Source organism: Cyprinodon tularosa, unplaced genomic scaffold, assembly GCF_016077235.1.
Source record: "Cyprinodon tularosa strain WSP-4 unplaced genomic scaffold, ASM1607723v1 ctg346, whole genome shotgun sequence".
NCBI classification, from domain to species: Eukaryota; Metazoa; Chordata; class Actinopteri; order Cyprinodontiformes; family Cyprinodontidae; genus Cyprinodon; species Cyprinodon tularosa.
The window spans coordinates 1,949,102-1,976,033 of NW_024039059.1; the positions used below are offsets into that span (position 1 = coordinate 1,949,102).

At 39.2% G+C, this 26,932-nt stretch overlaps 1 protein-coding gene across 3 annotated transcripts in view; it reads left to right on the forward strand.

Moving 5' to 3' along the window:
• Positions 1-26,932, forward strand: part of LOC119789752 (transcription factor SOX-6-like) — a 169,002-nt gene that overhangs the window by 115,562 nt on the left and 26,508 nt on the right. For 2 of the 3 annotated variants that reach the window (XM_038294809.1, XM_038294810.1), the window contains 5 exons: positions 2,069-2,189; positions 5,553-5,632; positions 17,203-17,352; positions 22,368-22,551; positions 23,669-23,865. In XM_038294809.1, the coding sequence (XP_038150737.1) occupies positions 2,069-2,189; positions 5,553-5,632; positions 17,203-17,352; positions 22,368-22,551; positions 23,669-23,865 (732 nt within the window). The remainder of the gene's footprint in view (positions 1-2,068; positions 2,190-5,552; positions 5,633-17,202; positions 17,353-22,367; positions 22,552-23,668; positions 23,866-26,932) is intronic. The other variant, XM_038294811.1, reaches the window with a different exon arrangement.

A 26,932-nucleotide genomic window follows, 5' to 3' on the forward strand; every position in this document is an offset into this window, starting at 1 on the left:
AAATTACCCGTATTAAAATACATTTCAAACAAGGAATAAAGTAATTAATTATTTCAAAAAGCTATTAATTTAAAATCAATTGCAATTACTTCACTTTATATTTATAAATCCAAATAGAATCAAGCAATTATTTGTATTTTTTTAAGGGTGGCAAGTCTGTTGCTATTTATCGTTTGCACTCCTTATTAACATTGTTGACCTTTACTCTCAACAGGGTTGCAAATCTGTGAAATTGGCTAATTTTTTTAATGCAAAAACATCCCAACCATAAAGGATTAAAAATGAACAAGAGTAAAATAGAAAAAAAAGTAAAAAAAAAAAAAAAACAAGAGTAGAAGAAAAGTTTGAGGTGATTAAAGGGTGGCTTTTTTTTTTTTTTTTTTTTAGACCAAAATATATGAAAAGAAAAAAGGATGAGACGGGGGTAAGAGAGAGAAGGGAAAGTACAGCCAACACTAATAGATTCCTGAAGGGTCATCTTTGATATGCTGCCTTCAGCTGGAGTCGTCAGCATCGTAACTCAGTCAAACGCTGTTTTTAAGCCTTTCAAGCCGACATGAAGGCAGATTTTAGCCCCTCTGTTGTTATAAAGGCATTTTGTTCAACACGGTAACACTAAGGGGTTTAGGAATACACATCTTTATTAGTTGTTTGGTTTGTTTTTCTTTTAAATTTTCATACAGTGTGGGCGCTTATAAGGTTTTTTGTTTTTTAATCTCAAGCATTTTTACATGATGTACCTATTCCTTTAGTAACATCCGCTTTTGTGGCATTTTTTTATATTAATCTCCCATCTTGATGTCTTTTTGTTCTTAAATATTTCCCTGTAATTGAATTTTACTTTTTTAGACATACATTTAAAAAAAATAAATTAACGTTTGCTTTCCACACGGCTTGGTTATTTCTTTGCATTTTTATTTTCACCTTTCACCTTTTTCACTTCTGTCTTTCACTTTTTTTCTGACACTTGACATTTTTCTTTTAAAGTTTTCCTCCCTTATGTTCTTTCGTTTACTCTCTGACCTTCATGTTTCTGGCATTTTTGTTAAGTTTGCATACAGAGTAATACAAAAAACCTAAAAACATTTTCAAAAATAAAGGCATTATAACAAAAGCCAGCATTGAAATAATATGTAAGGCACAAAATACATGTTTTTTTTTAAACTCTTTCTCACAAAACCTTTCGCAAATAGTACATAAAAGTGCTTCACAAAGATAGAGCATTAAAACAAAGGCATGAAAAGCTGAGTAAAAACACAGACTAATTAAATAATACAGACTATTAACACTGTTTCATTAGATCTTGAAGAAAAGCATGTTTGTATAAAAATTATTTTAGCTGCTGTTTAATTAGCCCAGACTCTCAAGTCAAAGTCAAAACAAAAGAAGCTATTTCAACAGAAAGAGTAGTCTTTATTTTGTATCTACCTTTTAGTGCCATGAGTTCCTTTTTCTTTGTTAATGTTGAGTTGGAGTATGAGGTTTTAATAATTTAGTGACACGGTATGAACTTCAGCATGAAGGATCCTGAAATTTTAAGTCAGGATTTGTAAAATGATCCATTAAAAAAGGAGAAATTAGAGTCATTCTACTGACGTGTTGCTGCTGAATTTCAGACAAACTATATGGCACAAAGGAAATTTTTTATACATTTGAAAACGCATTACAGTATAATAATTAAGAGGAAAGGAAAAACATGGATTATCATTACCAGGGAGAGGAGTAAATCATGAAATGTGTTTTTGAACCATTGTATGACAAAAACACCAATAGTTTACCACACTTTTTCTTTAGTAATTAACCCCCCCCCCCCAAAAAAAAAAAAAAAAAACAAGAAACACAATAAATAAACTTGATTTCTGTTCAAAGTGTGCTGAGTTAAATGAATTTGCACAAAAAAAGAAAACCTGCTTTAATTCATTTTAACTTTGCATTCTGAGCTGGAAATTTTAGATCAAATGCATCTATTATATATGTCTGGCTGCATGAATCAGAGTCATCAAGGTGTTTTAAGATACCTTTTATGGTTTAATCTCTGCTTCTCTCTCTTGGTCCGATTTCCCCTCAGGTCCAGGGTCACATGCCTCCTCTGATGATCCCTCTGTTCCCTCACGACCAGCGCTCTCTGGCTGCTGCCGCCGCTGCACAGCAAGGCTTCCTCTTCCCACCCAGCATGTACAACAAGCCAGGTATATATTAATGACCTCCTAAATCTCCAATGTGAAACATACAGACACAGGAACTCCCTTGAATCAATAGTAATGACTTCTGTTGGGTGCAAAGTGATTTACAAACCTTGCATGTTCACTTCATGATCAATGCAAGGCAAGTTTATTTGTACAGCATAATTCAGTACATGCACAATTTAAAGTGCTTTACATGAAATAGATAATAAAGTAGAACAAAAATAAAAGCAGAATAAAAGCAAAAGCAAGATTTTGCACATTAACATTCCTATATACAGTATTTGCACTTGCGTATACAAATGCTGTCTTGCTTAGTTTGATTTCTGCTTTTCAGGTGATAAGTTAAAACCACAAACATCTGTATGTTTTAAATCGTTTGATGTTATAGCATTGAGAAAAAAGATTTGACAATATTTTCTAAATAATTTTTTCTTTACTCTTTTGTCATCAGATGCAGAAGTCTTACTAAACATTTCCTGAACATAACAAAATAAACCTGATTTAAGTGATACTAGGGACGCTAAACCTACCCTGTAAATTTCGGAAAATTATTGGTAAAATATGCATTTAGTCATTAAACTGCATTAAACATGTGCTGATTGGCACCTGATTTCATGAGTATATTGTGCATTAATCAGCTATTGAGCCTGCTCTGGGACCCAATCTCCTCTGCGCTCTGGAGCAGCAGGGAGCTGCTCGCCAGTCTCTATGAGAAATCCCTATTAAGGTTTGAGCCTCTGTCCATTGAAGTAACGAGCAAGAAAGCAGAGCCCTGCTTTTAAAACACACCAAAATAATATATATGTGTTTGTGTGTGTGTAAAGTCTGGATTGATCAATCTATAAATGAGGTCATGCCTAAAATATATATCTCAAACCTTTTTAATAGTCAGTGAAATAATTACCAAAATGTTATTATTTATTTATTAAGGATTAAAAAAAATATTTAAATATTTAATGCATGCATCCCAAGTAACACTGACATTTTAACATTTACATATAGGCATTTTGCCACTTTTTGGTCTGTTAAATATTTGGTAGTTTTAGCTCTCCATACCTTAGAAGGAATGGCAGGTGGAGGTACTTCCCTAATACTGCAGTGGATGATCAGAAGACAGTGATAATAGTGATAGTAATATTCTATGTAACTTAGGGATTAAGCAATATTGTTTAGGAAAAAAAACAAAAAAACTCTTCGGCATACATGGAAAGGGCTGATTTAGCCACCCCTCTCTATGCTGGGCCCAGCTGACCCGCTCGTCCCCCCCCATCAGCAGGCTTTTTTCTTTTTAATTTTCTTTTTAATGTCCAGCAATGTGTTAGAGATTCTGTTTGATATGAAATTCTACTCTTGAAAAGAACAACAATTAGCCTGAGGATGAGCTGCAACTAGGACGAAAACAGTAGTCTTAAAAGGCAGGATTTATTGAAATGTAGCCAAACATAGGCAGTTTACTTTCTCAGGTAGGTTCTACCTTCAAAGTGATAAAAGTTGACATGAACCACAGAAACGGGCTCACAGTAGAGTAGGAGAGAATCTACGGAGCATGGACTGATGGTGGTGATATACTGGAGCCTCGTGATATTGAATCTGCACCCATAGAACCTTAAAATGTGATTGGAAAGCTGTTTACATGCATGTGTTTAAACAAAACTGCTCGTACAAGTATTTATGATGCATGTGCACTTTATGCAGAATTCTGACTTCCTATTTGCATACATGCAATTCAACCTGGAGAGACTCACACACAGAAAAGTTACAATTAGAAAATATTGAATTTATTTATACAGGTATCACAATAATATTCTTTAAAATATTTCTATCTAAGGAAAAACAGCTGATTGCGAGGACTCATTGAATCTCTGTAATCTCTCACACTGAGCACACATGTAGCGACTGTGGAGAGGAAAACTCCCTTTAAACAGAGAGAAACCTCCAGTAGAACCAAGCTCAGTGCGAGCGGCTATCTGCCGAGGCCGACTGGGGTTCAAAGAGACAGAAGCACATGAAGACATAAACAAAATAACTTTAATGAGATGTTGATGCTGCAAATGCACATACACATGGATGAGGAACCTAGAATAGGATTAGAGTAATCTCTCCCCAGGGCCCAGACACTGGTGGTGGAATAAGCCAGAGGATGAGTGGGACTGAGAATGAGGGTGGAGATGGGTGAGAAAAGCTGGGCCAAGAGCTAAATTGGGATCTTGCAAGATGATTGACCATCCATGTTGGTGCAGAGGTTAACAGGGAGCTACAGACAAGGCCTATATAAGGAAGAATCGGTGGCAAGATTCAAATTGAGATGCACTAGATCAGGCATGCCCTTAGTCAGTCCTTGAGGGCCGCTGTCCTGCAGGTTTTAGAGGTTTTCTCCTCTAGCATAACTGATTTTCATTGATAGCGAAATAAAAAGCTTTTGCTGAACTACAATCATCACAATCAGCTGTGCTGAGGCAGAGAAACCTCTAAAACCTGCAGGACAGCTCCCCCAAGGACCAACTTTGGGCATTCCTACTCTGAAGTTATTATTAAGCCAGTTATGAACTTTCTTTCTGCTTCACATTAAAGTCTCTGTGATGCAAACAGAATCCTATTAAATGACATTGTTTTTAGGGGAACATGGCAAAAACATAGAATTTAAAATAATATTGTGAACATTCTTTAATCTATGTAAGAAACACAAGCAGCAAGTTAAGAAGTTCCTATTTTTCCTCAAAGGACCTCAGCAACTTCTTTTCAGTGCCGCACCTTCACCCAAAGTAACGCATGATATGCAGTCTTGTTTTTGCAGGATTCTATGCACCACCTGCTTTCTTTGCATCCTCCTAGTCCTTCACATTCCTCTCAGTACATTCCTCCAGGTGATCTCCTGACACAGGTTTGCACCAAGCCTCCATAGTTCATACCAAACAATCTCCGTTTAGTTCTACTTGTCAGGCACATGCTCCCACAAGGCTGCAAACAGAATGGAAAAGCAAATAAAGGAGTTAAAAAGCCGCTGTTGTGCACTCTCTTTTTGTTTCGATCTGTTTCCTACAAAGACCTGGACATGAAAAGCCTTTTAAGGACAAACAGTAGGGGTCATACATGGCACTCGCTTATGAGTTGGTGAGTGCATCCCATTGAGCGAGCCTGGTTTAAAGCACTTATGTGTGCAGACAGTGAGTCTTAATAACCTCTGAATAAAGCGTTCTTGACCCTTCGTGTTTATGTATAAAAACATGTGCTGGGAAAGGGGAAGTAGACAAAAGCAGAGAAGGATGAGACAGGGACAGACTGAAGGTAAAGTGCAGGCTTGTTCTTGAGCCCAAGTTTCCCCCCATGTCTCTTCTGTAAAATGCATTGTTTGTGGTTATTCACCAGGTGAGAATTACCCAATGCAGTTCATTCCATCAACAATGGCAGCCGCCGCAGCATCTGGACTCAGCCCGCTACAACTGCAGGTAAGAGGACGACGCCTTGACAATTTCATTGTACAGAAACCTGACTGCATGGTCAATGCAAAGCGCTTTGAAATACAGATTGATTCATTTCTTTACATCTTGATAAAGCAGGCTTTCAAGTAAACTTCCACAAAGAGAGAGCTTAACAATGAAGTGGTAAAAGATAAGAATGTGGAGGCGGGTGAGTGAGTGAGATACAGTTGAATTAACACAAAAAGCTTTCTAGCTCAAGGAAAAGTTTCAGTCAAACCTGTCTGAGAGCAGAAACAATCAAAGATCGTCTTAAATGGCGAGACAGACACATTGCTCTGATGACATATGATATTAAGGCAAATGAAAAGGGCTGGATGGATGAGGAGATGATGAAAGCGTGGCTGAGGCAGGTGTATGTGAGGAGACCAAGTGTTTTTTTCCACGCATCACCATCGCTGTTAATCTGTGACTCCATGCGTGCCCATCTCACAGCTGATGTGAAAAACATGGTGAAACAAATAAACGCTGTGCTTGCTGTTATCTGGGAGGTCTGACAAAGGAACTTCAACCGCTCGACATCGGTGTGAACCGGCCGTTTAAAGTAAGGCTGCGAGCGGCGTGGGAGCGACTTGCAACAGTGTGCAAGCATTGTGCAACATGTTTTGGTTATGCTAACAGCAGCATGACCAACATGTCATGCTAACCCTGAAATCCCACATACTCCGCTCAGCCCCGCTGTGCCCCAGACCGCCTGCACAAAGCAAAGCCTACAGCCCCCACTGTGGCTCCCATCCGCTCCGCTCTTAGTTCCTTGGAGATCGATTTGTTTAGTATATTATAGTATATAACATTTTCCCAGGCAATGCTTTTAGGAATATTAATGAATTACATTGCCAAAAATTATCACTTTCACCCTCATATGAGTTGGAGTAACACCCCTTCATTAATTTATATGACATTGGCCCATCTTTTGCAAATATAATAGCCTAGAACGCTCTGGGAAGTCATTCTACAAGTGCTAGTAGTGTAAAGTAGTGGCCATTCAAATTTTACCCACATTCCTTGATGGGTCCTTGGCTGGTCCCCTAAGATTCCTTTTGTAAACATCAATCTTTGTACTAAAATATTCTTTCTGTCATGATTTGTGGATATTAGAATCTAAAGAGAAGTGCCTTCTACTGGTCAGACCCTAAATTCAGTGAAAGGTCGGAGTCAGAGTAAAGAAATATGCATGCCCAGGAGAAGGAGGGGGACCCTCCAGTGGCTGGAAGTTGGCTGCCATTTGGCTGGCGTTTGTCTGGGAAGGGCCATTTTGAATGGCTGCTACTGGATTTCTAGAAATTTTTGGCAGAAGCACATTTCTGAGGTCTGACACTGATGTTGGGCAACAAGACCTGGCAGCTTTTGCTCTAATTTATGCCTGAGATAAGTTGCGCAATTTCTTCTCCCACCTCTAAATATGCATTGGGAGACGAACGGTGATACATTGGCTAGAAAAGAGCGGCTACTGCAGTGCCTGAGGAGCCTTGCCAGCTCTTTGTCACATTTAAAACATTTCTGCTTGAATACTTGTTCCTGGGGTGAAGTGCTTTCCCACCAAGCACTGTAGTTAGACACCATGTATGCTTCCACACATATGTTTGCAGACACATATGTGCACAAGACTTTTATTACCAGTCAAAAAAGGATGATTTTAACTAGAGAAAATGCTGTAGAGTCCAGTGGTGGCTTACTTTACACCACTGCATCCAACACTTTGCTTTGCACCTGCTGCTTGTAAGGCTTGGACCCTTAAGTTACAAAGGTCCCCATTCCATGAAGCTCTTGGCACTATTTTAGTTATGATTCCTTCGTTTTGCTACAAAGTTGTTGCTTTGCAGCGGTTGGTTTCAAAAGCCTCCGTATTGTCTACATGCTCCACTGTAGTAGAAAGTAGCAAGACATTGTTTAATTTGACCTTGTGCACTCTTGGCAATCTATTGTTGTACCATCCTAAATTTTACTGTGGTCTTCATAGCATTTTTCCAGAAATATTTTTAGAAACAGTCTGCATTTTTACGTCCTGGATTTTATCTACATCTGGAAGGAGAGATAATATAGGATCAGAGACTTATTACTGAAATTAAGCTGGGGCAGAGCTTTGACAAACATTTGTAAATTGTTTTGAAAAGTTTCCTGTTCAGAGGGGCTAAGTTATTGTTGTATTATAGCGATCATAATTGATATATAGCATAATCTTTTTGTGAACGATGATGCCTTTATATGATACAGATTTTTGTGAACTTGTAAAAAAATATTATAACCTATTTGTTACACTCATAGTTGTTGCCCTATGCCTAATGTCCTATAGTGTGGGTATCTTATTTTTCATATCTAGAAATGCAATTATAAAAAACAAAGCAACAATTTCTGTAATTATTTTTATGTTTTCATGAATTTTTTCTGAAACCACTGATCTCAGAACAGTTTTTCAAATCTAATTTCATGAATAGAAACGACAAGAAAAGAAGAAACTAAATGAAACCCAGACTCATGTTAACCTTGTCCTGAGGTGAAGAGAGCATAAAACCAAAAGCCTTGTGTTTTGTAGATCACTGAAAGCCTTTGTATTGCTTCAGGGACAGTTTTGTTAGCCAGGATGTGAAAAATACAGTAAATTAGCTATTACAACAGCAGGAGGATCTTGCATCTCAGAAAGTACAAAACATCAACTTTTTATATGAAAACAATTCAATCTAGTGGTGAGAAATAACCATTTTTTTGTAACCACAATTGACTTTAGCAAAAATCTCAAAACCCCTGCTTTGATTACATTGTACACATTCCCTTTGCTAGTTATGTCAGACCTTCTCTATCATCACTTTACAAGATTTGAGCATACAGTATATTGTATATACACATGTAAAACCTCTGTAGAACTTTTGTTTAGCACAGGAAACAGAGACTGAAGATGCAATTCAGTTCAGTTTATTCAAATAACAACAATTCACCATAAACGTCATCTCAAGGCAGTTGCATCAGATAATAGTCAGATTGAAAGTTTTCTGTGCTGTTTCTGTCTAAGAAAAAACAGGTGATTACATCCAGTCCTCCTAACTTCAGATTCATTCTTCCTGGATAAGCATTTGGCGACAGTAGATATGTTCTTGCAGTGGAGAGGGAAAATTGTTTTTTAAAAGTAGGGAATGGCCTTCTGCCGAGGCTGAATTGGGATTTGAGAAGACATTAGCAGACACACAAAAGGAACTTTCAGCGTTAGAAAGGGTATCGTAAGCTAACTCCACAGGTGGATCTGTCTATAAAAGAAACACATGAGCAGATGAGCTTTGAGCCAGTTTTTCTGTCAATTAGATAAAAGAGAGCACATACAGAGTAAACACTGAGCCCATAGTCATGTCCAGGATAGAGAAAAGGACTAAGCACTGTAAAACAGACCCAACTATAATCAGAGGTGTTAGTGTCAGTAGTCCAGCTGATAATTCCACAGCCAATCACAACTACTATAATTAGAAAAGGGCAGAGAGAACATAGAGATAGGGTTTAAAGTAACAAATACTGCAGAATTAGAGTACAGTGATAGAATGAAGCAGAATGATGAAAAGTGGTCCCTATGTCCTCAAGCAGCCAAAGTCTATAGCAGTTAAATCTAACACGGAAAGAAAAAGACCATTAGAATAATTTTATTGAGACAATTTCTTTAGTCTTTTACACTCAGAACTCGACAGGACACATAGCACTACATTTTGATTGATATGCATGAAAAGGAGTAAAGAACAGGGAACTGGGATTCTCACACAATCCAGTGGACTGCGTGAGCTGATACTTGTGCTTCACTCAAGGACCTGGAGGATGGAAGTTCAGCTTGGATAACACAGGTTGAGAAAACCTGTCCATGATGAGCAAGCATGAAGCGACAGTGAAGAGGAAAAACTCCCCACTGGGAAGAAACCTCTGGCAGAACCAGGCTCAACATGGCGAGCTTCTGCTGGACCACTTGAAATGAGACAGGGAACGCAGTAAGAGTCTGGGAGAAAATAAACTCAGATAAAGCTTTAGCTACAACGATGGAGGAGTGGCTGGAGATGGGTTGAAACAGGGTCATCTGAATTGAAGGCAGACATAACGCAACCACTGCCTGTGCTTTGGGTAGCAGACGGAGTTGTGGATTTGAGACCTTCTAAGATGAACACTGAGGCTGACTGGGGTTTCATGGTGGTGTGGTTCAAAGCTGATTAGCTGGTTTTTGAGGCGGATGAAGGCGAGTTATCGGTTTATTCAGTTGAACTTCTGCCTAGGCTCCATAATAACTACAGAGATGGCTCAGATTGAGGAAGAAGGTTGTTTTTATTGGCTTTAGAACTATTTTTATGATTTTTGTCCATTTGTTATGTGCTGTTAGTCTACTAAAAGACTTGATGATGACCCATTTTCTCTCTTCTAATATAAAATCCACTGGACCCGTCAAACATAATGTTGTTTTAAAGAGTTCATGATACTATGCCCTCTTGCAACACTGGAGTGAAATAGCCTCATATCATAACAAATCCTCCACCATAAAACAGTGGGACTTAGGATATTTAAATTTTTTCTAATGTATTTATTTACAAGGATTATTCATAGTAACAACAGCATTACAGTAGTAAAGTGGCATCCTCTTTAGGTCCGTAACTATAGCTGTCCCCTGTATTCCCTGTTCCCCTGCATTAACAATAAATTTAATTTTGGACTCATCTCATCAAATCCCTGAATTAAAGTTGAGGCTTTCTTAAAGCTCTAAATACACATGTTCATATAAATGTACTCTTTTTTTTCTACAGTTAAATAATACGATTTGGTGAATATATTGAGTTTGCTCAATACATCTCCCCTGTATCTTCACCAAGAGTGTCTGTAAATTTGTCTGCAACTGCCTTTCAGGCTCAATAAGAACATAATTACATCTACTGGGGAGCGTGACACTAAAAGGCCAAGGCTATTGTTCAACTCAAGAGCTTCGCAGAGTTTACATACAAAGAGCTTGTAGAAGCGGATGTAAATAAGAAAGAAGACCTTGGGGATTCGTGTAGATTTGCATTCATAATGACAGCACAGTTAACAGGTCATAGCTGGACAAAAGAAAGCACCAGAAAGCAACGACACACTTAAACACTTTCAGACTTTGTACAACAACATTTTGCTTCTCTATAGGTTATGCTTTGCTCTCCTCAATATCATCATGAAAACTTTAAAGAATTTGTCTTAAGTTCAATATACACACAAGTGCTGGAGGAAACCGTGTGCGTTAGCTGGCTCACCCTCTAGCTTTTAATGGAGTTACGTTCAAATAACAAAACCCAACACACTTGAAGGTGAAGCTATGTGGATCGACGTTAACAGATTAGCCTCCTTATTTGCAACATGTTAGCTGTATCAGACAAAAGCTGTTATGATAAATGACAGAGGAATTCCACGCCACCAGCGCAACACCTGGCCCCGGCAATTCATCACATTCATGCCTCTCTGACACCTGTGGCTTGAAAATAGCACTTTTTCATAATTCTTATCATACAACATGTTTGCAAAGTGAAAACATTATGCAAAATAGAAAATAGGCAGGGCGGAAGAAGTGAAAATGATCTGTTCACTGAGGGCGGTTGGGATCTCAACATGTAAGCCCACCTTCCTTCCTGCTATACCTACCAGCAGCAGAAAGGACAAAAACCCTCAAAAGCCTTTTTTTTACATGCAAACAATGCAGCTTCATCATGTCGCTCATTACCATAGCATGACTCTTAGAAGTCACAAGAATACTTATCTCACTTTATTCAATTGGTATTGTGGTCCTCGCTTATTGGCGAACTCATTAGCCGCTATTGACTTAGCAAAGTGCCCTGCTTCCCCACAGGGAGGAGGAGGCGAGGAGTCTGAGCCCTCCTGTCTCTCACTCCTGGCTTTGAAATCATCAAAAGAGCTGCACGGTGAGCTAGAGGTAAAGAGGGCTCATGATGTCAGAGGCGCCAACGTCGTTCACATTCAAGCGCTGCCTTAGACGCTGGTAAGGGAACAAGAGGCAGCGAGGAACCTGAATGAGAAAGGAAGTTTCTAATCAGGTCGTCGGCACAAACCCGGAAAATGGAAGAAAGGCAGGAGACAGAGAGCACGGGGAAGTGTTTAAGGACGGGGTAAACTGCAATTGTTGGGGAATTTTTTATTTGTGTGTGTAGGAGTGATAGAGATAGAGGAAGGGAGGTAGTAGCTTCCAGCACATGTTTGAACATTGTTTATAACGTTTATAACTTCTACAATATGTTGTTCTTCATATGAAAAAAAAGAAGAAAACTCTATATGTTGACTTTTACCAACTTTACAGCCAATACTCAGCCAGTAAAAGAAGATATAAACTAGAAAAGCACTCACAGAGTACAGACTGCTTTTTCTGCAAAATAATATAGAAACCTTTATAAAATTCCTGCATCCGGTTAATGATGTGGGTCATCCCCAAAATTTAATGGATTGATCCTTGGACTGATGTTCACCTTTGGTAAAATTTAAATCCATTCATAACTTTACAAGTTATTGTGTAAACAGACAGTCAAATGCACTCTCCCCAAAACATAACTTCCTTGGCAGAGGTAACACTAAAAACACCTTGTAGTCTTTATATACATATGTGTATAGAAGAGTTTTGCCTGCTGTGCTCTCATTTATGATTTTATTGAGTACTGATGCCTTAATTTCCATTAGAAATGATTGTACGTGTTGCTGAGTTTGATAGATCAGTGAAGCATTTTGCTCAGCAGTCAGTTCCTTTATGAAATAGAGATGAGTGAGTCAGACATTAAGCCAACTATAGTTTATACTTTTATTTATTTGATAGTAGTTTTTTGGGGGGATTGCACTTCTTCAAAGCTTTGCTTGTATTTAAGCATTTTAAATGGAATAAAACAGCTTTTTAGAGATTAACATTTTAAAATTTGTTATAGATTCATCTTAATACCGTCCCATAAATATTTTTTTTTATATCCATTATTTTATTTATTTTTTTAAATCAAAATGTAGACAAAAAACACTGCAGTGGATTTTTATGTATCACCTTTTCACTGTTGTAGAAAATATCTCAACGTACCGTGTTTAACATTTGAGGCAGTATTGCCCATCCCTGCAATCTTTCTCCACTATTATTTTGTTTCTGGACACAAATTCAAATTCTAAATGTTTATTTTCCTACAGTTTTAACTTATTTTTGTATTCATTCTATTTTTCTGTCATCATCTGTTTGCAAGACTTAAAATCTGTTTAGAATTGTTCTTCACTGACAAATCACGGGTTTTATGAGCTTTTAATCCTCAATTTGCATGTAGGTTTTTGTAACTACTGAATGTGCACAAAAAATGCTTACTATATATTGTAAGGATCAAAGAGATCAATATATCATATGGGATTACTTCAAAGGGGATATGTTTGTGTGTCCAGGGTAGACATGACCAAAAGTAAGAAGTTCCCAAAGGTTTTATTTTAAACTTCCTTTAATCAAGCATTTTTATTTTGTGAAACAAAGCAAAACCGTAGATTTAAGGGTAGGGGTAAACTTTATTTTTATACAGAGGCACATTAGGAACAGATGATTTTCCCAATGCTCTTTTATCATGCTGCTCACTCCTCCACATGCTGTGCGGCCAAATGCACTGGTGCAATTATTAAATATGCATCAGAAATGTTCTAAAACACAGAATCTGCATTGTAGGAGAAGGAAAACATATGGTGTAATATGCACATTTGCATACTTTAATGGAATCCGTCTTATTTGATATCAAAAGAACAGCTTTTGTACAACCCTGAAGTAAGGCAGATCTTTGGGACTTAAATGTGATGTTGTTTGTTAACATGACACACACACTCAGGATACTAAGATCTTACTCAAGTCATTAGGTTAAGCTGGGTACAAACCTTAGTATTAAAAAAAACAACTTATCATTTCTCTCTGTTCTTTCACATGTTGCATTTTCCCACCCAATTATGTGTTTTATTTACATTGTTTCAGAAGAATATTGAAATTAAATCACACCAAACATAATGTTCTAGTGACAAGTTGAAAAGCTAACCCCTGTGGTGCTAATAACTAACAATTATGGATATGAATTGGCAAGAATTCTTCATTTTGTGTCACGATACATGTGTTACAACACGATTTGTCCAATTATATCCCCCCAAAAACATAACCAAAGGTCATATATTGCGATGTTTAGAAGATTAGAGCTCTGGAAAACCTCACAAGATCTCGTTACTTACTGTGGCTGGTGCAGAGCTGCTAAATAATAGGTTCTTGGGTAATGAAATACAAGACAATCTTTACTGCCATAGCTGATATTTTAGCCATAAAGACGTGATCATTTTACACTGATGCACATTCTGAAATTATATTGAAATTTACCTTTAATTAAACTTCAAATTTGCAAATCAAACTAGCTAAGACTATGAGTTATGAAGAAAAGGAGCATTTGGGAAGTGATTCACAGCAGGTCCAAAATATCATTTCCCCTTTCACCATAAATGGATCTAATTGATTAAAATCTATTACACGATAATAAAATATAAACTCTTGAATTTCCAACAATGATATAACCGAATTAAAATGATTTAAATAAATAAATATAGGACATTTTTATCACAGCCCCTCCACCGGTCACTTAAATCAATAAATTAATATCTCTCATATAAGTGTGAGGTACAGGTAAGATAGTTAATGTGTAAGATACCCTGGTTTCAGTGGAAAGGTGTCCTTTCTGCGTAATTGTGCAGCTAGTTTAGTGGTAAACTGACTCTTAAACAGAACCATGTATGTTACACAGCAAAATGTATGAACTCCCAAATAGTTAAACAGTATTTAAATGGTAATTAAACAGGAAGTAAATGGATTCCAGTTGATCATTAACACAGAGTTGTTAGTACAGCACATTAAAGAAATGAGAATATACTGACTCATTCTGCCCAGACTGCAACAGTGACTGTTTATGTAACGCCACGTCAAGGAATTAAACATGAACCAGTCTAGAGACAGTTTTTCTTTTCTTTATTCTGGTAAGAATAAAGAGGTTTTATATACAATGTATGATCTTTGGATTTATCAGCTTAAATAATAGGATCGCTGCAGATGCAAAGGTTGACCCGCCACGACCTAAAAACAACAACTCTGAACGACTAAATCGTGTGCTGCTGCCGTGGGAACTTGTTCTGGCCAATTGTTTCTAGAGCCTCAAAGCAGACCCCTTCACAAACAGTGGATTTCTGCCGAAGAAAGGCCCTCTTTGTGCAAGCCTAATGCGAGGGAAATACAGTTGCTTAGCAGACATACTTGTTGAAATCATATGACATCTCCCTCTGTCTCTGTTTCCAGTCAATTTTCTGTTCCAGCAGAAAAGGTGGGGAAGACATTTTTATCCCCCCTGGAGTCCTCACTGCTTTCTGATCTCACACACTGATCTGGTCTGAAAGTCTTGTCTTATCCTTCAGCGTTGACGTTGTTTTAGGTTGTCATGTGAACTGGCATGGCCGTCGATCCAGCTGTATTATTGGTGGTTACAGTCAGCCTTCGCACTGCGATATTTAACCTTTCTCCTCTTACAATTTATTTGTTACACCCTCCTGATTTCCTTTCTACAAACCTGCTAAAAACGCCAAAACTCATTTGTTTTTTGTACTCTGGAGATCGATGGCGGCTTGACATTAAAGAGAGGCCAGTTAAAGGGATCATCCCTTCAGTTCTAACAGGGCAGAGAAAGCTGCTGGAGGACTAATACTACTGTATGCCTTTGCATCAAGGTAAGCAGAACAAGAACAGATAATCCAAGATGATCAACAATGAGACATTTTAGTGAAATAAGCACTTCTTGTCAGGTAGTGCAAATTGCAGTTTAAGGCCTTCTTTGTCAATTTGTAATTTAGGAAATGGCTTCATTGTTTTCCCTTGGGGGTTGATTGTGCAGCAATAGCTTTAGTTTGGGTTGTTTATGCTGCAAATTAGCCACTCAACAATCAATTGCTGAATGTTTTGAAGGAAAAAAAAAGCAAGAAAAGCTTTTATGGTGAGGCTGTTGTTTGTTCAAGACTTGTGTCCTTTTATTGTTGACAGAATCATTGCTGCAAGCACAACGGCATAGGTTTGACTTGCACAAAATACGCCGAGCTTGTGGATTTGAGAAAGATTCAGGTGTCTGCACTGAGCCTCCGCTCCCTCTACAGAAAGAATACCAGGCACCGCCGTAAGTAACTCTGCGGTTGGCTTGATTGACACGTGAGGCCTTACAACCAGCCATTCGAGGCACATTTTAAAATTGATCTCACATTGCCAGCCGCTGGCCCACGTGCTCCTGGTAGCTTCCAAAGAAAATAAGCAGCGTGACATCAGGGCTTTGTTTCAGCAGTGAGGCCCCTTCTGTTTGTGTTTAATATCGCTCAGAGAAAAGTGGAAAGGCAGCCAGCCAGCTTCTATTGCTCTGACTGCTGAGCTTGGCGCTTTGGCGGCAAAGTGACGGTGGTCTTGTGTGTCTCCTTTGTAAAAAAAAAAAAAACCTCCAGCCTTGCTCTCCCTCTTTGTTCATGAGTATTTCTTTGCTCTTGGATCTGCGCTCCCGGGAGGCCTCGCAGTTTGGACTGCAGGGAAATCAGATCTCACAACACTGGGGGCCAGTTGGGGTTAGAGGGGCAGACAGTGAAAACACAGAAAATAAAACGGTGATGGAGATCTAGGGAAAACGATATGAAAAATGATTTCTGGAACCAAACCGAGTGTCAGAACACAAGTGGAGAGAGGAAAAGGGAGATCAAAAGAAAGCAGGGGTGAATTTATAACAGAACTTTTGAGGGAAGGGGAGAGTATAGATGAGGTGAGAGTAATGTAGAGGGAGAGAAAAGCAGAAGAGAAAGAAGTGAGAGAATCTACTGAAGGCCAGCCATGTCTGGGTGGTTTTCCTGAGGAGAGGCTCTTTGATTCTCCAGCACTCGCACTCCAATACGTTCAGACAGGAGTTGACAGTGGTTTCGGGCAGCGGTTTGTCTGGCCAGCAAGCTTTGATTTAGAAGACCCTGGACGGTGGGCCGAGTATTTGGCTCTTTGATTTTTACTAAGTACTTTGGATGGAAAGTTAGCTCTGTTTTTCTTTCTTTCTTCTCCGTCTTTTTTTGTAATTAGTTTGGTGTTTTTATCCAAACCAAAGGCTCATGTGTTCTAAGCATTTTTCTTTTTCTATTATTCAGTTTGCCCTGTTTTTTTTTTTTTTTTGCTAAATACTACTTCTCCAATCTAAATGAAAGCAGAAGTGAAGAAATATACCTTTATATATTCAAGTATGAACTACTTGAGGTATCAAAAAATACAAACAATAGGTTTGATAGACGATTGTGGTCACTAGATATAAGTGCTTTTCAAGGCATTTGAAAGGTAAGCTGTTCACGTGTGTCCAAGGAAACTCCAGGGAGAACAAAATTGATGCTTCAAATAAAATAAGTAAGGGTGTGTATGTGTGTGGAAGAAGAAAAGATAAAAGAAAAAAGCCACTGACGAGCTGCTGGGGAACAATGTTAATAGGCTGTTGGTTTTTCTGGTTTTTCCTCTTTTGCAGCAGCTGTATGCCGCACAGCTGGCAAGCATGCAGATCTCACCAGGAGCCAAGATGGCTCCCCTCCAACAAGCTCCTAACTCCTCCGGTCCTCTTTCACCACCCAACCTCAAGAGTGAGAAACAAGTATCCAGCCCCGTCACTCAGATTAAGGTACGTGAAAATCTGAAAGCGTTAACATTTAGGGACCTACGCGTATAAACCAGGGCTCAGCAGAATCATATCTGATTATTAGGAGAGGGTTAAAAAAATAAGCTTACTGAGTCAGTAGTTCATGCTGGTTCCCTGTAATTAATAAGTGTGAAGTAAAACGGCGTCTTTATGTGTGCAACAGACAACATAATAACACAAAGGAAAGAGTGAGTTCAGAATCTGTGTTATGGGAAAACACTTAATACGGATGATTAGTGCAAAGTTAAAGTGAGGGGCTGGAAATTTGGAAGATATTAAAACGATGATCTGTGCACGGCTCAGTGCTCTTCACCGTCAATTAGTAGCAGCTTATTTAAAAGTCGCACACTCACACACACACGCACCCCCCCCCCCCCAACACACACACACACACACACACTGAGATTGGCGCTGGCTGCTGTTTGGCAGAAGCCCAGACCTCTTCACTGGAGAGAGCGTGCGCCTCATCTTTACTCAACAACCAGGCAGTAATGGAAACCATATGTGTGCGTGGGGCACAGCTGCAGCCGGCGTCACAATAGGCCGGCGTCAGAGTTCGGCGTACTAAAGCAGCAGTGCCCCACCCTCTACTAACCTTTACTCTGCGCGTACTCCTTGGTGCGTCATTTTGGCATTTTCTTCATAACAAGTCTTATCTGAAACTCTTCGCCTTGACTCACATCTAAATCATGATTTATTTGTAGCCAAAACAAAAATCTACAACCAGACTCTAATCCAGTGCATGATTGTTGTTGTTTTTGTTTTCAATGAAAGCTGTTACTAAAAAAGTGCAGATGGTTGATACAAAAAATAGTAGTTTCATTTAAAACTATATCCAAAATACAGGCATTCTGTCCATGCTTCTTTCATGCTCCTGTAGATTCTCTCCTACTAGCCTGTGGACATGTATCTATGGCTTTTTTGTCACTTTGCAGGTGGAACCAACCAGAGAAAGCAAACTGGTTGCGATTGGTTACTTTTAAGGAAATCCCACCTCTTGTGACAGCGCTATTTTTTCTCCCGGTTGCCGCTAGTAACATTAGCAAAGCAATTTCAGGCTGTTCTCTTTAGAGTGTAATTCTGACTTCATAAAAGAATTAACCTCAATATTTTAATCATACTTCCATAGAAGTTTCTTAAATAAGTATCTGTCACATTTCTTCTGTTTTTTGCTGTTTGCAAATATTTAAATAATTGAATTCATGTTCCTAAGATTAAACAGAGTATTTTTAGAATCTTGAAGTAACTGTTTTTAGTTTCTTGGTTCAGCTGCTCTGTCACATCCAATTCTGATGTCTATCTGACATGTGGAATTAAGAAATTATTTAATTAGAATCCATCTGAAATGATAACATTAGCCTGAAAGATATCAACAAGCAAAAAATTATGCACTTACCTTAAGAATTTCATTAACAGAAGAGAAATAAAGTTATTGACATCTGTCATTGTGGGAAGGGTCCTAATTCTCTGCCATGTCTAAAGTTTTGGGGCCCTAACAGACCACAGTGGGAGCCATCATTCACAAATGGGGATATCACAGAACAATAAATTACCTTCCCAGAAGTGGCAGACCAGCAAAATTACTCTAAAAGTGCATCTATGACTCTTCCAGGAGGTCACAAAGAGACCAACATAAAAAGCACTGGCCTTATTTACTAAATTGTTCAAGATTAATTGTTTAAAAAGAGATAATCTTTTGTCTCTTTTCTAATGTCTCTTTTTTAATGTGGCGGATCAAAGAGGAGAACAACTGCTGACCAAAGCAAACAAAAGTCCATCTCACATTTAATTAGGGATATCTAAATAATCCACTGACCGCTTTACAAAAATTTTAGTGGAATGAGAAAACAACGGAGAGACATCTTTCCAAGTAAATAGCTAAGAAAAGATCTGCATTCTTCAGTTTATAATGTGGGAGGAAATGATGGAGAGCTCACCAGTAGGTCCAACAACTCTGCTGAATTTATACAGTGCCAGTTTTCACAAACAGCTGATGACAGGTATTACAGCCAAGTGTGGCAGAACCAGTTATTTATGGGGCACTTACTTTCTCACCTTCCCATAGGTTGACAGTTTATCCCTCATTAAATAAAGCACCGTTTGAAAACTTAACAGTCATAACGCCACGTTATATTTCATCTTAAACAGAGATGTGAACAAAAAGAAAAGGAAGGATCTAAAAGCAGAAGGTTAGACCATGAAATTGAACATATATGCACACACTAACATCCTTGTCCTATTTGTGAATGATCAGTTGATGCGTGAGAGGAATTCTGAACAACGATCTGACAAGTTCCAACAAGCTGTGAAGAAAAGTATAACAGATCCTCTATGCATTACATTTAGGTTCTTACTATTTTTCAATTTTCTCAAAATGCTCAGTTACTGAGATTAATGTCAGTTTTGCTCAAACTAGGGGTGTAAATCACATCTATCATGGCGATTCGATTCAGTATCAATTTCCTGACCCAACGATTCGATTATTTTCAATACTCAAGAATACACCACGATTCGATTCGATTCGATTCGATTCGATTAATTGGTTCTTTTCTTTTTTTTTTCTTTTTTTTTAACACCTTACAGGCTAGACAATGTTTCAAATTTGAAATAAATCAATGAAAGCTATAATATTGTTAAGCTTTTTTTTTGAGAAACTACAGAAAATAACAGAAGTAGAAAAGTTGCACTCCACCTATTCCTATTAAAACCTCATTCACTGAAAAATAATAATACCCCTGCGTTATAGATTCTGCAAGGCCTTGCATCAAAAAATACTGCACAAAATCAGTGCAATGAGTGCAATGAAATACCTCGGCTCCAGACGTCCCCGCCCCCTTCACAGACACTCCGCTGCACCTCTCCCAAATTGTAGCTGACGGCAGACATTGCCGCAGACAGGAGGCCGGCTTGTTTTGTTTTGTATGACCGAAATTGCGGAAAACAACTCGTGAAGTTTGGCAGCACGGGAGGAGAATTACGTCCAGGAGCAAATGGCTGAATATAGACCGGAGGAAAAAAAAAAAACATGAATCGATACTCTTGCGGACGTATTGATGCATCGGATCGTCGGCTGTTGGATCGATGCATCGATACAAAACGATTATTATTTACAGCCCTAGCTCAAACAACATCATTTTCTTTAGGTGCACTTCACAATGTATGATAATCTGACTAAAAGTGTTGAAAATTCACAACAAATGTGTGAACCATGCTGGGGGTGCATGATATATTCAAAACGTACATCGTGATAACTAACATCAGGGGGCTATATTTATGCCTGTTTGAAGTGTGGCAACCATTGGCCATATATTCCACCTATTATAAATGTGTATTTAACACATTAAGTGGGGTTTAGCCTCTTGGGCCGAGTTTCAAGGCACCAAATGCTGACAGGCTAAAAATCATGAAGCCCTATTCCACCAGTCCTTAACAGCATGTTTCCAAGCAATACAAGGCCTTGCCTGTATAAAGCCTCAAACTCACTGCTGATCCAGACATTTCTCATTTGAATTGAGAAAGCTTCCTGGAGGGGAAGCGAAACGTCATCAAACCTTGGAAACCAAGTCCAGTGGATTGTTTTTAAACTTTTACGGAATTGCCATTTAGGCTGTACCTTGCCTCTTGCCAGTTGACCTGACCATGGCAATGGATAGTCTGATGCGCTCTTTGTTAATACGGCCATCTTTAGTAAATTGCATGTCTTTTACAGGCGTTCATTTCAAAATATCACCATATTTGGAAAGTTAAAGAAACTTTAAGATAAAGTTCAAAGTGAACTTTATCTTAAGTAAAATGTTACAAAGTATGTGGGGCTTCCATATTTGCAGCCTACTAATGCCAAAACAAGGCTACTGTCCATTGTTACAATCGATGTAAATGGCAGACTAGACCTTCCCAAGGGTTTAAGAACAGCAGCCTATTTAATGTATGCTTCTTCAGGCCATTTTGGTGCTGGTTACTAGGTTAAAGTTTTACATCTTCTAAGTTTGAAGTAGCTTTTCTTTTTTTTATTAATTTTATTGGAGCTGAAAGAGGGAATAAAAAAAAAAAGATATATATATATATATATATATATATATATATATATATATATATATATATATATATATATATATATATATATATATACTGTACATGCAAGCCTACATATAAAAAAATATATTCATATAGCAGTGTACATAAACGATGCGCATCTTGCTCTGATCACACACAAATCTATACAGTCAGTACAATACTGACAAAGCATCGCTCCAAAGTAAAAATTCACAAATGAAAAAATACAATCCAGCAGTTTCAGCCCTTTTTAAAAAAATCCCAAAAAGAAAGAAAATGGGACAAAAAAAAAGACTTTGCATCTGTCACATATATCAACAACATCTGGGTAAAGCTGAGAAAGCCTAAATTAGACAAATGAATCCTATGGACAACTTTAAACTGGATCAAACTAAGACGAGCACAGGATTAGGAAGATTGAATTCTGTTAATGGCATCATCCCAAATATCTTGTGTCAACTGGATTCCCTACTCTTTATCCCATGCATTTCTAAGTTTGACATTAGAATAAATCCTTGAATTTAAAATAAAACTATAAATCATTGAAATCGTAGCTTTCTGAATTAGATTATACGCAATAATTTTTTTCCCCAGGGCTGTTCAAGTGGTATAGAAGGAAAATTTGGGAAACATTTAGAGATGAAAATTCCAACTTGTAAATAACAAAATAGATGAGTACCAGCTAAACTATATCTGGAAGATAAATTTGCAATGCTATTAAATGCTCCTGATCTATAGAGGTTTCTTATTGGTTTTAAACCTCTATCATATCAAACTGGAAATGATGGGTCTTGTAAGACAAGAAGTTCTTGAGTTGCACTGGTTTATTGATTATGTTCCCTTGAAGAAGCTGTCACAATTTCTACCTTTTTGCAGCATTGTTGTAGTGGATTGAACTCTGACCGAACAGATACAGACAATAGCTGCATGCGTTTCGTCAACAGGAAGAGGGATCCACACAGCCACTCAACCTCTCAGCCAGACCTAAGACAGCCGAGCCTTATCGCTCTCCATCATCACCAACACAGAGCCTGCTACCTGGAAACAAGAGCAGCCCGAGCAACATGGGCAAGGGTCGCATCCCCAGCCCCATCCCCATCCCAAGCATGGGCAGAAACACCTCCCTGGGTATGTGGCAAAAACATTACACCAATGTCTTCCTTGACTCCATGTCGGATGAACCTGTTTAACTTCCACCGGCATCCCTTGCATGTTGGTTCTCTAAATTACGCTTCCCTGAGCCAAGAAAAGAACAACAGTGTGTAAACACACTTCCTCACATCTATACTTTACATCCGCCCCCTTCCAACATGCACATCCTCACTCTGTGTAAAAATGTTGTCGTCCCTTTAACCGGAAAAACAACAACAGAAAAAACACATCACACAGCTAGACACTTGACTCTTCCCTGCCACCCACAGACACGCTGTGCTACGTTGCATGCGCCTGAACGACTGCAGACACCTCAACCCCACTGGGAGACCTCTGTGTGTACGTGTTTGTGTGTGTGTGAAATGTGACTGACTGTTTGTGTTTTACAGGAGTCCAAAGCCCTGTATTTAGCCCCAATGAAAACCCTGGCAGCGGAAACAGTGAAACCCAGCACACGTTATTTGCTTTTTAAGAGCTTCCTCGCATTATTGTCTGCCCGCGCTAGACCTTTTATACCCCTACCTCTGCTATCTGTTATTAAGACCAATCTAAAGCCTCTCATTATAACCCCCACCCCCCCACCCCTCACAAAACAATTTCACCAGCTTCTCTATAGTGGCTTTGAGGACGCGACACTTGTGTTCTCTGCAGTTATTTTCTGCCCGTTTTTTAACGGCCACCCAAGCGTACAGCGCTTCCTACAAGTCTGCTAATTAAACGGGGAGGGCAACGGAAACTTTGCATCCTTTTTATTTCTTTCAATTCCTCAAGTGCACATCAGCTTCAAAAGTGTGGCACACAAACAACAAGGAGGGAGGGGAGGGTCTCTTTATGTTTTGAGCAACAAAAAACAAACATATGGAGATGATAGAAGAGCCAAAATCAGATCGTATCAGACTCCCTGGTAAATCTTAATTAAAACCAAAATTAAATTGTTTTGCCGGTCACAGATTACAAATTATGGGAGAATTGCAGGAAAACTTACTTTCAATCAGTCATCTTACATCCAAGCTCTTCTTTTGTAAAACAAGAACAAAAGTAGGCTGCAATTCTCACTCTAAACCCTATTTTTTTTCTGCTTCGTCTTGTGCAGACATCCTGTCCAGCCTTAACTCCACAGCATTGTTTGGGGACCAAGACGCGGTGATGAAAGCCATCCAGGAGGCCAGGAGCATGAGGGAGCAGATCCAGAGGGAACAGCTCCACCATCAGCAGCAGCAGCCGGGCCACCAGAGTCTGGAGGCCAAACTGTCCGCACTCAGCAGCATGAACCTAAACAACAGCAACAAGGTGAGGGGGATGCGCTGATGAATGTAAGATGCACCCAATCTTGTCACTAATGAGTCAGGAAGTTGTTATCTCTTATGTAATACCAAATTCCTTCCCTTTAAACTGGTTGTACATACATCTGATCTCACCATCTATATTGCTGAGTTCTTATTGGTGTATTCCAAATACATCACAAAGCTCCTCTACTGAAGGAGAGAGAACTCATTGTCATCTTCAGGGAGCTTGATGGAGATGATCTAAGCTTTGCAAGCCATCAGAAAATGGTCATGTGATCCAATAGCGTCATTACTTAGTTAGGCTGTGGCATTTAAATTTGTGACTAAGGACAAAAAAATGTACCAAGAAACATTTTTAACAAACCTATATACCAGCACCACCTATAAAAAAAAAAAGCAACTTTGGATACGAGAGCCATCAGCCCAGGATTAGTTTTGTAATTTGTTGTTGTTTGGTTTCATTGAGCACATTGTTGTCCCAGGATTCTCCTCTCACTGGACAGCAGTGAGAGCCCTACGTTATCGTCTACTACTACCCCATTTACGCCACCCTCTGAAAACTGAACCGCGCTAAGTTCGGGCCGAGCTTTGATCAGTTAACCCTGCTGAGCTTGGTTCCTTACGACCATTTACGCACCACACAAGCACGGTTCCTCGCCTCCTAGTGATGATCTACGATACTTCTCTAGAGGTATACACGCAAACCAACATGGCGGCACCCCTAACATTCAGGAAGTTATGTTTTGTCATCATTGTGATATTTTGCTGTTTGCGGAGAGTCAGGCGAAAAAGGCAGTCTTTGATGAATTTACTTGACAGAGTCTGCTTTTGGGAATTGGATATGACAAACAATAGGCTAATCAGTGCTTAAAAACGCTGGAAACAATTACGGACGTTCAGGTTCATCAAGCCGGGCATACACTGTGCGATTTTTTTCAATCGTTGCACAAAGCTACTGCTCGCACTGTACGACCCACTGTAAGACTAAACCCTGCGGTTTAGTCGTACAGTGTGAGCTCACAGCTCACGATTTATTTTCGACCAGACACTCTCATGCCATCTGCCTGCTCACACTGTGCAACTAAAAACCACGTCGCACTCAGCTCCACAGTAAGATGGAGCTGCTCTGTAGCTCTCTATCTTGAAGCCAAACAAATAGAGGGGGGATATTAAGCTCACTAGAGTGAACTGCTCTGCCTTGGCAATTTGTGCAATTTTGTGCTGAAAATCCTACAATGAAAAGGCAATGACATATTTGGAAAAAAGACATGGCTGAGCAAACGTGACTACTACGGTCTATAAATTTTACAGACAGAACTCCATTTCACTCATTGAAGAATCCTTCTATGCGCATGCGCCCTGAGCAATTTGCCCACGACGGTCGGGAGAAGATTAAAAACATGTTTGATTTTCTCCCGACCTCACGATTCCTGATCGGGAGGTGGTTGTGAGAGGCTGATCGCCCCTCGTACACTACACGACTCACGACACACGATCAGGCTGAAAGTCGGCCCAATCGAAAGATTCTTGCACGACTAGAAAATCTCACCGAAAATCGCACAGTGTATGCCCGGCTTTACACTGCTAAGCAAAATCATCACTGGAAATTGTGTGGGATGGTAGGAAAGCTAGTATTTTTGTGAATGTCTGAAATTTCATGGTCTGCTCATGGGCTCGTTGCTATCTGAGAGCCGAGCCAGAACTGAACCGCTCCAAGCCCTACTGATGAACTAGTACTGGTTTAAGCGCAGTTTGGTTGCAGTGGCGGCTGGTGAAAAATATTTTTGGTGGGGCTAGTGTATGTCTCCAACTAATCCGGAATAAGAATTCAAATAAACAATTGGACAATACATACAATTTAACAGTAATGATTTAATTTACTATATAATAACAGTAACAGTGATGATTTGGGTCACTGTGACGGGGTTCTTTGGCCTCCAAGAATCCAGGCTCAGTCGGGTTACCGGTGTTGGTGATTTATTGTGCTCAAAAACTCAAACAGGGTGCAAAAGAAACTAAACATGTACAAGATACTCTGGGCCTCAGCCTCCCTCCAGTTACCAGCAATGTAACAAAGAAACAGAAAACAAAAGCTGCCGCTTTTCTTCCCACAGCCCTCATTAAATAGTTTAAGCCCCTACCCTCAGGCTCTCTTATTTCTGATTTCTTCTCATTAATCAGGTTTGTCCATATATTACCTCCACAAACAATTGATGTACAAAAACAAATAATTTTTACAACTTAATTATTTTACACAGATTGATTGACTTGTTCAATTACACCAAACTGGGTTTGAACCCAGCAAAGACGCAGCCAGACTGAAGATGACAAGTCCCCATAGCATAAACACGTACCCCCCCCCCCCCCCCCCCCACACACACACACACACGGCTAACTCCACTGAAATATTAAGTGTGCACCCTCAATATGCCAGCAGGTAACCAGGACAGCTTGTGTGTTTTAAGTTCATGGAGCTACTTGGCTCAGCGCGAGCGGATTGGTCCTCACAAACACAGTATAACAGGAATGTGTGTGTGGCGCGCAAAGTTAGAGGATGTGGATTCGTCACAGTCACAATAACCATGACATGAAATTTTCATATCCTACAACAGGGATGTTCTTCTGGCAAACGGGTAGATAAATAAGGATCTCACCGAATTTGGTGGAAGTTCGTTACGTTCGCCATCTTCCCTTTAATTGTCTGCACCTGCGCTTGGGTTCAGAAGCCTGTTAAAGTGCAGTATTTTCAGCGCCCCAAGACCATAAAGTTCTGAGACGCTGATTGGCCATTAAATTCACCTAGCAATAGTACATGATTGACAGACTCTCTGGAAATGTGGGTCTGTCTGATCAGCGCCCCCAGAACAGAGACGGTAGGAGTCTGTCTGTGGAAATCCACAAATTAATGACAGTAGATAGGGAAATGTAGTTTATATAATATGTTTTGCTTATATGTAAACACTCTAGAGAGTAAAACTGACATTTATGAGCTAATTTCTAAAAATATATTTTTAACGTTTCTCTCTTCTTATCAGGGAGGGCGGTGCCCCAGCGCCCCCTATGGGCCGGCC